Raw genomic sequence first — 12,734 nt, 5'->3', positions numbered from 1 at the left:
AGACTCCAAGAAGGGACTCCCCAACCAAAGGGAAGGAGGTGGGGGAGGATGGGTGGGGAGGGAAAAGGGGATTAAGGGGCATTATGATTAGCAATCACAATCTAGGTAGATCACAGGGAAGGCAGTACAGCACAGAGAAGACAAGTAATGACTCTACAGCATCTTACACTGATAGATAGCGACTGCAATGGCAGAGGCAGGGGGGTTATACCAGTGAATGTTGAAACCACAACGTTGTTCATGTGAAACCTTCATAAGATTGTATATCAATGATACTTAAATTTAAAAAATAAATAAACAAATGTGGCATTACATATTTCTTAAAAACTGAATAGTCTACCTTAAATATAATAGTATGGATTTTTACTTTCTTGTATTATTTCCAAACAGCCTTTTCTTTTAATGTGATACATTAGAATACATTAGCTCATACAAACTGTACTACAGTCACGCTAGATATAGTTTCTCCCTGCACACCCCCAACATCTGAAGACCAAACCACACTACATTGTATTATGGCACTGCTTATTTCCACCTAGAATTACAGCTATGTGTCTTTAATAAATATATTAACAATTGCTAGGTTTTCCTCTTATAAGATTAATAACAGATGGTTCATAAATGACACGTATGTGTTTAAGATGAAATATTACTCAAAACATTCATAGGTCCCATTTTTTCAAGAAGAAATTAAGCCAGTTGTGAGCAAGAATATAATCTTTCAAGATCACACAGAAAATGAAAATGAAAAGAAGAGAGGAATGAGAACAGAAAAAAATCCACAATCGTAAAGGTATTAGTTCTGAAATGTTCTACTATTATTATACAAGACAATCAATCACCAAGGTGAGAATATTTGCTTTCATAAGTTTATCAGCTCTCTATTTGCTCTGGGAAATTCTGCATACACAATGAGTAGCAGTCATTTAGTACACAGGGCAATTAAATGACATGGCTCCTGCAGTAGATCAGCCTGCTCAATGGCTTTAAGGACATTTTTCTTGGATGTTTCCTGAACTTCCCCTCCCAAGAGAAATTCATCCAAAATAAAATAAGCCTTCTCAAAATTAAAGATCATATCAAGTTCACACATACTGCCAAAATGCTTGTCAAGTAATTCCACATAACGATGAATTATTGCCAGGGTAATTAGTTAATTGTCGTGATCCTCAGTAGCACCACAAAAATACACACTAGCATACCTTTTGTACACAATTTTCAGATCTCACCACTCAAAAAAGCTGCACATTCTAGGTTTCCACGCTAAAATGGTTTGAACAAGTTCCCTTGTGATCTTTCTCTTCTCCTTGTCTGATACTGGGACCCTGACGACTAAAAAGCAACATAAGCTGTGTGGCGGCCGCGGGCGTTATGACTGAGGGGAAGCCCCAGTCACCAGGCTGAGGAAGAGAAGCTGTGTTGCTGTGGGGCTTCCACGGGTTTTTATTCACTTATTAAGATGGCCCTTCACTGAAAAATAAACTTAAATTTTCTATTGCTTTTACCTCAGTATTAGAGAAACATTGAAAGTCCTCCTTCTGTAAATAAGCAGATAATCCTCAAATGGTCAAAAGAGAAAGAAGTATTTACCTGGGGGCAGATATCCCGATAGTAATCCTCTGGTGAAAGAGACTGCTGGGGACAAGAGGCCAAGATCTTTGCAATCAAGTCACACTTCTTCCAGTCGGCGGCTGTGGCTTCTGCATCACTCCCACCAGCCGGCCCAGCTGCCAGCAACGGACAGAGATGTCAAAGACTCATGTCAGTTCCCCACATCAGGTCTTTAAAACTTGGGGTAAAAAGCATTTTTTCTCCACTGAAAATTGTTTATTTATTCTATAAGATAATTTACCCTTCCTTTCAATGTTGGCTTCTGGGAAGTTCAGAGAAAAAGTAGCACTTAATCATTGTAATGGTATTATTCATATGACTTGAATATGAGCTTGTTCATTACTTCCATTGTCATCATCACCAACATCATTATTGTTATTTATTATTATGTCTCTTTATATGCATCACGTCATTTTAAAATGCCTTAAATCAAACCATGGAGTAACAGGGACCAAACTTACCATACCACCTTAAATGAATAGAAAACTGGACAAAATACCTAAACAATAATTTTTCAGACACTAGACAACAGGCAGCTCAGGACACTGATCCCCGAGAGAAGAAAGCAACAAGGGCAGCCCCATGAATTCCCTAGCCTACCTAGAGGTTTAGGGCCACAGCAAAGGAGAGACCAAACCTTTGGCCTGGTGTCTTTCTGAGTTAAAGAAACATGGCTCAGAGTTCAGGGAGGCAAAGGCAGCTAGAATCTTCAGGGCAGAACACGAGAGAGGAGGAAGCTACACAAAGAGAGAACTCCAGAGAACTGCAGAGTCCTCTCTCAAGTCTGCGGTGGAGCGTGCATGCGTGTGCGGGGAAAACAGGCTGGCGCAAGAACCACAAGAAAGGAGCAACGGAAACAATCCAGAGTTCACACAAGGCTGGGAATAGTTTCTGTTCCCACTTGTGAGCATGGGAAGTCCTCCTAATACATAAGGCATCAAGTAAGAAAACTGGACAAAATATATAAACAATCATTTTCAGACAATGAAAACCAGGTGGCCCAGGACACCAAACTCTGAGAGAAGGCAAGCAAGGTGAGCCCATATTGAATGATTTCATTTCATACAGTCATTTCATTTAGAGCTGCCTCCTTCTTTTTTCATGGGTACACAGCATTTTATCACATTAATGGCCCATAATTTATTTAACCAGCCTCCATTTCTGCTCTCACCCAACCCATTCTTCACAATACATCTAGATAGATACTTCTAAAATGTAGATTTGATCGCGCCTCTTAAAACCTTCTTAAAACCTTCCCATGGTTTCTTTCTGCCCTCAGAATAAAGTCTGAAATTCCCCAGGCCTCCGTGACGTGGCCGCTGCCCACCCATGTCCCTCACTTCACACCACTCTCTGCCCTCACTGCTCTTCCCTATGTCAGTTCCTTCATACACGTTATTCTCTCCGCTTCTAACGGTCTTCTCTCACTCTTCAACTACTCAGCTTTCAGGGCTCAGTTTAAATGTTATTTCTACCAAAAAGCCACTCAGTTTGTGGTAATTTGTTACAGCAGCATGGACAGTAATGTGCATGGGACAGAGGAGATAAGGGACTGAACACGAAAGAAAGGCAAGGGTGAAGGAGCCCCAGCATGACAGCTGCGTGAAGGCAACTCATCCAGATCAGAGAAGACAGAGACTTGCCTCCAGGACGATGAAACTGAAGGAACATCTCGTGTATGTGAACTTGGTAAAAGGAGACCTACACAACTGGGGTAGAATTTGAGAACAGGCTAGAGATAAGGACATAAGAAACTAAGCAGATAAACAAAAAAGACCATTATTAGCTCCAAGAAGTACAAGAGTCATGTAAAAAAGAAATGGGTCATGGTGTACTACATGGGTCAGCTGTAAATAATAATTACATAGAAGAATATCAACTCTGAATATTGATCCGGCCAAAATAAAGATACGGTGACTGAGGAGATGGGAAGTATGCTTCGGGGAATGACAGTAGGGTTCTGAAAGAGAACAAAACCCTCCTCTGCACGTGGTGAAATGCTGACAGATGATGCCTGAAACTGAAAAGTAAAGAAGGTGCTGTATGTGCATTATAGTCAGAAATACAGAGGTAAATACGAAGAAACCTGCAAAAGGCGTTCAAAGCAGTTGCTTCAGGGAGAGAAATAGGGTGGAGAGGTGCCAAGGACTGCTTCTTTTCCCTATAGGCATTATAGATCTATTTGACTCTTCAAACTATGTGCATGTATAATGTTGTTCAAAAAACCAGTAAGTATAAATTAAAAACTACTACTATGCTTAGCATAATTAACTTATTTCTATTAGTGAGGACTTCCAGAATTTGAGGATTTGGGAAATGAATGTAAAAATTTCATCCCAAAATGTGTATCTCTAAGGTGTCTCCAGCTTCAAGAGAACCATTTTATATTTTAATCCTGAGGTGATATGCTCTCAGCACCTGGTACAAAGCTCTTTTCCACAGAGAATTTCATTTTCTTTAGGCTTTTGCTTAAACATTCTGTGCAATGTTTTCACAGATATTACAAACTATTTGAAACAGCTGACAATATTATTTGACAATGTGAACAGTTGATCATGAATGTTTAGGAAAAAGAAGGAAACTGGGTATCAAAGTAACAGAAACATTTTATTTCTTACCACCTGCTCCTTCCAAAATGCCCCGGACTACCGCCTGAACACCGCTGGGTCTCATCAACCTTTCGGAGAGCAGCTGCCCACATAGACGCCGAAGCCAGGCTGGGGCCCGGCACCTCACTTGTGTCTTCGCCTCTGTGCAAGACTGAAAAAGGAAGGGAAAGCCATGAATTGAATGTCAGTGAAATAGCTATGTATAAGTTATTAAAAACATATATATACTGAGTTATAATGACTATTAATAGTATGCTAAACAGACTTCAGAAGAGCAACATTTTTTTCCAAAAAAAGACTCTCTTACAAAATCTTCTTCAGCATCAATTTTAAGTGAAATATCAAGTGAAATTTCAAACCCAGAAATAGAAAACACATCAGTGAATAAAATACAGATTTGGGGAATACAAAGTTAATGTGCTATTATCTGAATGCAGTCTTTCCAATCAAATCTAGCTTCCAAAGAAGATTCCTATGAACACTACTCATCACTAAGAGGACAGTTCACAACAGAGAAAGGGCGGCCTAGTCCCACTTCGATGATCATAGCTACTCTGATTCCTGGAACACAGCAGTTTCAACAAAGACTTGGATTTCTTCAAGGGCTCCTTTTGGAGAGCTCTGTAGAGCCACCATGAACAAAACAGACTTGCAGTCCCTTATTTGGGGCCCAGAATGTGCACTATGTTGCTATCAATCACTGTGTTTAAATATGTGAGCATAAAAATTAGTGGAAGAGGTATTTAATCTGAATTTGCCTATCCTCTCTCTTTAAGAAAGACGAATAATGACCATTTATTGAGAGGGCTATGATATTCCAGGCCCTGTGCTAAGTACCGCCCACAATCTCAAGAGAGACTTACAAGGAAGGTACTGTTATTATGCCCATTTTATGGGTAAGGAAACTGAGGAATGGAAACATGTACTAACTCATACAGCTACATGTTGGGGTTGAATCCTGTGCCTAACTTCAGAGCTTCTGCTTTGCACCACACTCTTACAATGTATTTCGTTTAATCTGGCCAAACGATGGGCTCATTCAGAGAAGCCAGAGGGGTCAATGGGAGGCTACAGTAACATCCTAGAGATGAGTTGAAAATGACTCCAACTAGGAGGTATCTTTGTACCCAGCTTTAGCTGGTCCTTGTTCCTGACCTAGAGCCAATTTCTTGGACCCATTACCCTACTCATCCAGATTCGTAACTAAAATTTAGGTACTAAAAGCAAATAGGTAATTACATCTATATTATCAAAGTAAAAAATTTCAGAAAAATAATTATTTTTAAGGAAAAAAGGGACTATCTTCTGCCTACTTGAATATATACTATTATGTTTTTCAGACAAAGGAGCTAAACACAGTTCCAATAATAGCTCTGATTTTAATTTCTTGACTTCAAATACTCCAAAGAATACGATATTCAAATAGTTCTCCCAAAAAGAATATAATGTCAGACAAATTTTAAAACAAGTTTAAAAAAAAAGATCCAGTTTCAGAATAAACAAAATATATTTTCAATAAAACTGCCATATTCTTGGCATATTCTTCCATTTCTTCCATATTCTTCCATTGTAAGAAAAATCCTTTTAAATTATCCTAAGAGTCAGTGTAACTTAGTTTTCAAATACTACTTAGTAATCTAAAGGATAAAATAAGACTCAACTAGATTATCCCATTTCCCAAAAGACAGCACACCACACATCCCATTAGTGATTCTCCCGCAAGAGTCCCCAGGCCTGAATACCTGGGCTGGTCCTCCCTGGAGGATAAGTAATTCTCGGACTGCTAATGGCTGATACACTTGATCCAGGATGTCTCTCAAGGCCTCCCTAGATAGGGCTCTTTCCTCTTCAGTTAATACCTACAAGAAACATGTACTTGGCGTCAGCAGAAAACCAACCAGGCAGGCAGGAGAGAAGGTAATGTTTTACAACACTGTACAAAGGTACTTGTGTGAGGAGAGGAAGGGCAGCTTCTTCCCCCTCTTGATTTCCTTCCACTTGGAGGAAGCTCTAACACCGAAACGCTCCAGGCCCTCTCTCCATCCCCTCACTCACTTCTGGGCAGATCTTATTGACTTATCTTATTAGTCGGTGTGAAATAAAGCCACTTATTGGTGAGTTCTGGTATGCACAGCTCAGCCCTTCTGTCTTGGGAGCAAGTGCACATTGCGTTCTGCTCATCCTTGCTATGGATTCTACAGAGGCATATCCCGTGCCATGGGGCAGAAGGCACTGCAGTTTTCCAGCACTCCTAAAACTGGGTGAGTCGTAAGAGAGTCTAATTTTTGAATGCAGTGGTAGGAAGCCCATTTGTCTCCATCTATAAGCTATATGCTCCAACTCTGTACTTCTGAGTAATGGAGGTAACATTTTGACTTTTTATCTCTTACTTGTTAGCTATCTTTTAATTCAAGCAGAACTTGGGCAGCAAAGAGGGGTGCTATTGATTGGGCCTCTTGAACCTCAGCAGTACTGTCCCCCTTTGATAACTCAGTACAGTCAGGGTCCTGCCCCCAAACCCTTTGGCAAGCTGAGTACAGGCGCGGCTCAAAGTAGCAGCTATTCCTGGGACTTGCCCAGCTTCGTAAGTCCGCCCATTATGCTCCCCTTCTGTCCATTTTTTCTCCTGCTTTCCTCCGTGGTCCTTTCTGTGTTTCCCTTTTCTCTCCTGCCTTAGACCCCTGAGGCACTGCTTGGCCCAGTAATAGTATCTGCCTGTCAGTCCAGATCCCCTTGTCTCAGGAACAGCAGGCAGTAGGCACTGGTAGAACTGACAAGACTCATACCCTGTAGCACAGGGCTCCGCTCCACATTACATAAAGGCACTGGAGACAATCATGATTTCATGTCACTACTAGGATAATGGTGGCTTTTAGGCAAATGTTTGTGAACATATGCAAGAAAAGGGAACAGAAAAAGAACAAGTTGGAGAGTGACATAGAAGAGAAATGAGGTTGGTAGGCTTTATGAGATCTGGCTGCAATGTCTAAGGAACTACTATGCATATGACCCTCAATACATTTGTCTTAACAACTCTCCTGGCTAGGTTCCTGTGCTGACGCTGGTGGTCCTCTTATGAGGGGAGTGTAGATCCCTGCCATGTTATAGTTGAGAGTCTTGTCTCCCAAATTAGAGTGTGAACTGTTTGGGGAAAGGACCATGTCAGACACTTACGTAACCTCCACAGCACCTTTTATAGTCCAGGTACTCAAATCCTTACTGACTGTCAGCAAAAAGTAGGCACATGCCCCTAACAACTAATAATACCAATGAACACCGACTGAGCTATTCACGTACACAGGGCTTTACATACTTTATTTCATCCAATCCTCCCAAGAACTTAGTGAGGGAGTTATGAATAGTTCAATATTAATATTAATAGTCATTACTTTTTGGTGAGCACTCCTGGGGGCTTGGCTAGGTACTTTCCACACAGTATCCTTAATCCTTACAACCACCTTCCAAGCAGTTATTATTACAGACATTTTACAGAAGAGGAAACAGAAACTCAAAGAAAAAGCCTGCAATAGCTGTTCCACAAAATGACAAGAAGAAACAGATGAAACGGACTCTCCAGGCATGCAAGGGACTAACAACTAATAAACAAAAGCTCTACCTCCCTAAGAAGACTTATTTATCCACAAGATATACAAGATATGCTTCGGCATTAAAGAGGAATTCTAGATCTTCACATCAGCCCTTTTCCAAAGAACTAAGAGTTTTCTTTTATAACACCCACATACAAATACATATGCATGGTCACACAGACATACACAAAGACACAAAATGTATATTTACCTCTCCCTCAGGTTTTAGTGATTTCCTCTTAGTTGGGCAGAATCCCAGCTGGCACAGACCTGCTGCAATATCCCCCAAATGGCGGCAGAAAATCAAGCTCCCCAGAGATGCATGCTGTGCAATATTCAGGAGGACCCTGCAGCTGGTGTAAAGTCTCTGGGCTGCATCTGGGGCAGCATCAAGACGTACCACATCCTGAACACCAGCACCAAACTCAGTCCTGCATCTCAGAGGGACTCCAACACCAGGCATGAGATAGGGGCAGATACCCAAGGTAACCACAAACTGCAAAGCTGACTGGACAGTCTTCTGCTGTGCGACACTAAGTGTATCTGGGCTCAGGGCAGGGGCAGCTTCTGGAGTCCTCGGGTTGGGTTTACCTGGACTGAAATCAGCCGCAAGGTAGATCATGGTTTCCTTCAAGCACAACAGCAACAGTAAGGTTTGAGAGGTAAAACTCCAGGTGACATCCACAGAGTTTAGTGGCCATTCTGCCTTATTAGCAATTTCATCCCTCAGGAGTTTCAATTCATTCCAGTGAGGATCCTTCAGCAATTCATCCTCCAAAGCGGACAGGTTCGATTTTAAAGTAGCCAGCAGGACATCACATTTTGTCATCTGTAGTGAACTTAAGCCTGATCCTTTTGAAGAAAGAAAAGGAGATTACATACATGGAAAACAAATCGTGCTTCTCTCTTTGTGAAACACCTTGCCCACTCTTGCTCACCTTCTCAGGCCTGGCTCAGATGCCATTATCTCCAGAAAGGCTTCCCCAGGTGTACCACCACAGCCTACAAAGAATTCGAGACCACGTTTCCTGCCTTCCCATAGCACTTTGGATGTAGTTGGAATAGTGTGCCTAACACGTCATACTTCATCTAGTTTGCTTCTATTCCCCACATGTTCTGAGGGTAGAGACCATGTCTTAGTCATCTTACTGGGTTTAAATTATAGCCAGAACAGAAAAGTAAGAAGATGAACATGTACCACTGAAGATTCACTCAAACTGTTCTAGATACTAAGGATGAAGCACTGAACAAAACAAAGTCCCTTCCCTCAAGGAACTTATATTCTAGTCAGGTAGATCACAAAATACAGACATAGGGTTCAAAGGGACTAATTTAATAACCTCCTCCCCCCAAATATCTGTTCTTAAATTTCCCAACCTTTTGAAAAGTGGTCTTTTCTGCCCTCTACTGGTGAAGTAGCTCTTCTATATTCACCGCAGTAGACACCGTTCATGATGCCCTCCTTGAAACACTGTCTTCTCCTGGCTTCCTGAACACTATACTCTTTCATGGTTTTCCTCCTACCGCAAAGGGCCATCCCTGTATTGTCTCCTCTACTGCCTCCTTTTCCTCTACCAGATATCTCAATTCTCCAGGGCTTGTCCTGAACGGTGCATTCTCTTCCTCGATGAACTTATCTAGGCCTATGTCTTTAAAGAAACATCTATAAGCTAACAACTCTCAATTTTATATCTCCAGCCATGTCTAACCTCTAAGTATCAGGAAAAGTAAAAAGGAAATCATATGTATCATATAGTAAATTGTTAAAAACCAGAGATAAAGAGAAAATCTTGAAAGCAGCCAGAAAAATATGACACATTACATATAAGGAAGGGGCTGATTCTATGAATGACTGTGGGCCTACCATCACAATGAATGCCAAAAGCAGCACAAAAACATCTTTAAAGTACTGACAGAAAAAAAATAATAAGCCTGCCAACTCAGCATTCTATATTCAGTAAAAATAACCTTCAAGAATGAAAATTAAGTGAAGACATTTTCAGATAGATGAAAATGAAGATAATTGACTGCCAGCAATGCTAAAGGAAGTTCTTCAAGTTGAAGGGAAATAATAGCAGCTGGCAATTTGGATCTTTAGGAAAGAATGAAGAACATCAGGAAGGGTAAATATAAAATACTAATTTTTTCCTCTTAATTTACTTGAATATATATATATATATATATATATATATAACTATCTAAAGCAATGTTATAAAATCATATGATGAGATATATAATTTATGTAGATATAATAAACATTAAAACTACTGCATAAAGCTTAAATGGGAGGAGGGCTGTAAAAGGACCCTTACAGTTGCAAGGTTCTTACATGTTATGTGAAGTAGTCCAATATTAATTCTAAACAGATTGTGAAGAATTAAGGATGTATATTGTAATTCCTGGACATCTACTGAAAACATAATGCAATAAGGGGGGTTACAGTCATAAAACAATAATAAAATGTTGAAAATACAAATGAATACAAGCAGTAACAGATTCAAAACTAAAGTTAATTAGCTACTAAGAAACAAGTTAAAAAGGGTCAAAATGTATTTAATAATAACTAAAAGTATTCAACAGTGTACTATTTTATAATAGTAAAAAATTAGAAAAACATTTTCAATAACAAGGAATTAGACAAGTAAATTATAGTCTACCTGTATCTAACATATTACATGTATGCATATTATTTATTTTACTACTCTTATCTCTCCACCAATTACAATAAAAGCCCCGTAAGGAGAGGGATGTTGCTCTGTTTTATTCATTGCTGTATTCTCCCTCCTGGAACAAGTCCTGTCTGACACACAGCAGCTGTTCAAAATAAGCAGTTGTTGAATGAATGAATTATGGAGTATTTACAGCCACTAAATTATGTGGCTGTAAGGACATATTCTTTAAGAATATTCTAAAGTGAACCAACAGTATGAAGCACTACATGAGCAAAAGATACGAACAGAAAAGGAAATGCAAATGGATCTGAAGCATGAAAATATGATCAACAATGCTCGTAAGAGAAAAGTAAAACTATACTGAAATATCACTTCCCATTTATCAACTGGCTAAAACCCAGAAGTTTTATAACACATTATGTGGCAAGGTTTTGAAGAAACACACACTGTCGTACATTGCTGGTATGAACTAAAGTGGTACATTCCTAAGGACAGAAATTCTGCAATATCTAGCAAAATTACATAGGCACTTAACCTTTGACCCAGCAACTCCACTTCTAGGAATCTATCCTCCAGACAGATACACAGGCAAAAATGAAAAATGACATACACCCAAGCTATTCATTGCAGCACTTCCTGTATTAACAAAAGATTTAAGAACAAAAAGGCATCCTACAGTATAGGAGAATATATTCATAAACAACTTACTCAGCAAGGAGTTAATATCCAAAATTTATGAAGAGCTCACATGCCTCAACACCCAAAAAACAAATAAACTGATTAAAAAATGGGCAGAGGATCTGAACAGACACTTTTCCAAAGAAGAAATCCAGATGGCCAACAGACACATGAAAAGATGCTCCACCTCGTTAATTATCAGGAAAATGCAAATTAAAACTACAATGAGCTATCACCTCATACCAGTTAGGATGGTCAACATCCAAAAGACAAGGAACAACAAATGCTGGCGAGGTTGTGGAGAAAGGGGAACCCTCCTACACTGCTGGTGGGAATGTAAACTAGTTCAACCATTGTGGAAAGCAATAGGGAGGTTCCTCAAAAAACTCAAAATAGAAATACCATTTAATCCAGGAATTCTACTCCTAGGAATTTACCTAAAGAAAATTCTCAGATTCAAAAAGACATATGCACCCCTATATTTATCACGGCACTATTTACAATAGCCAAGAAATGGAAGCAACCTAAGTGTCCATTAGTACATGAATGGATAAAGAAGGTGTGGTACATATACACAGTGGAATATTATTCAGCCATAAAAAGAAAACATATCCTAACATTTGCAACCACATGGATGCACCTGGAGGGTATTATGCTCAGCGAAATAAGCCAGGTGGAGAAAGACAAATACCAAATGATTTCACTCATTTGTGGAGCATAACAACAAAGCACAACTGAAAGAACAAAAGAGCAGCATACTCACAGACTCCAAGAAGGGACTAGCATTTACCAAAGGGGAGGAGTTGGGGAGGGTGGGTGGGGAGGAAGAAGGGGATTAAGGGGCAGTATAATTAGCAATCACAATATAGGTGGGTTATGGGGAAGGCAGTACAGCACAGAGAAGACAAGTAATGACTCTATAGCATCTCACTACACTGATAGAGAGCGGCTGCAATGGGCAGGGGTAGGGGATGAGGACTTGATAATATGGGTCAGTGCTGAAACCACAATGTTGTTCATGTGAAACCTTCATTAAGATTGTATATCAATGATACTTTAATTTAAAAACAAGAAACAAACAAATTTCTGGTAGGGTACACTGGAAACAAACAATAGCGTTTACCCAATGTGGGAGAATTGAGTGACTGGGGATGGGGATAGGAGAGACTTCATCGAGTATCTTTTTATATTTTAATATTTTTGAACCATGTAGATATAATACCTATTCAAAATTGAATGATTAGTATTTTAAAACAAGCAAATAAAGAAAAAATTACACTTTAAAAAAAAACAATGGAACGAGAAATGTGTAAGATGAGTCTGGGACATCTTGTCATGACTGAAAGCAAGGAAGCTATTAAATATCAGACTCCAAGGATCACGTCAAAGAGCCAAGATCAACTCACGATGGCTCCCACAGGCCACAAGTGGGACAATTTTATATCAAGAATAATGAGTACAATAATTGAAACATATCATATCCAAAAAAATGTTAGTCCATAATAAACCAAAAAATCATTTCATTGGCTACCTTTTGGAGATTAAGACACTGATTAATTATTCTGAAACTTCATCAA

The 12,734-nt window shown here is 39.6% G+C and overlaps 1 protein-coding gene across 7 annotated transcripts in view; it reads right to left on the bottom strand.

Moving 5' to 3' along the window:
* TANGO6 (transport and golgi organization 6 homolog) overlaps positions 1 to 12,734 on the bottom strand; it is a 233,101-nt gene that overhangs the window by 215,905 nt on the left and 4,462 nt on the right. For all 7 annotated transcript variants that reach the window (XR_005027224.2, XR_008994011.1, XR_008994010.1 and 4 more), the window contains exons 2-5: positions 8,019 to 8,659; positions 5,963 to 6,079; positions 4,230 to 4,371; positions 1,591 to 1,727 (exon numbers count right to left, since the gene is read on the bottom strand). Coding sequence is in view for 3 of the 7 variants with exons in the window: in XM_057492814.1 (XP_057348797.1) it covers positions 1,591 to 1,727; positions 4,230 to 4,371; positions 5,963 to 6,079; positions 8,019 to 8,659 (1,037 nt within the window). In the remaining 4 variants the exon portion in view is untranslated. The remainder of the gene's footprint in view (positions 1 to 1,590; positions 1,728 to 4,229; positions 4,372 to 5,962; positions 6,080 to 8,018; positions 8,660 to 12,734) is intronic.

This window comes from Manis pentadactyla, chromosome 15 (genome assembly GCF_030020395.1).
Source record: "Manis pentadactyla isolate mManPen7 chromosome 15, mManPen7.hap1, whole genome shotgun sequence".
In the NCBI taxonomy this organism is placed as follows: domain Eukaryota; kingdom Metazoa; phylum Chordata; class Mammalia; order Pholidota; family Manidae; genus Manis; species Manis pentadactyla.
Note: the sequence above shows the minus strand (reverse complement) of the source record. Positions and strands in the feature narration are given on the sequence as shown.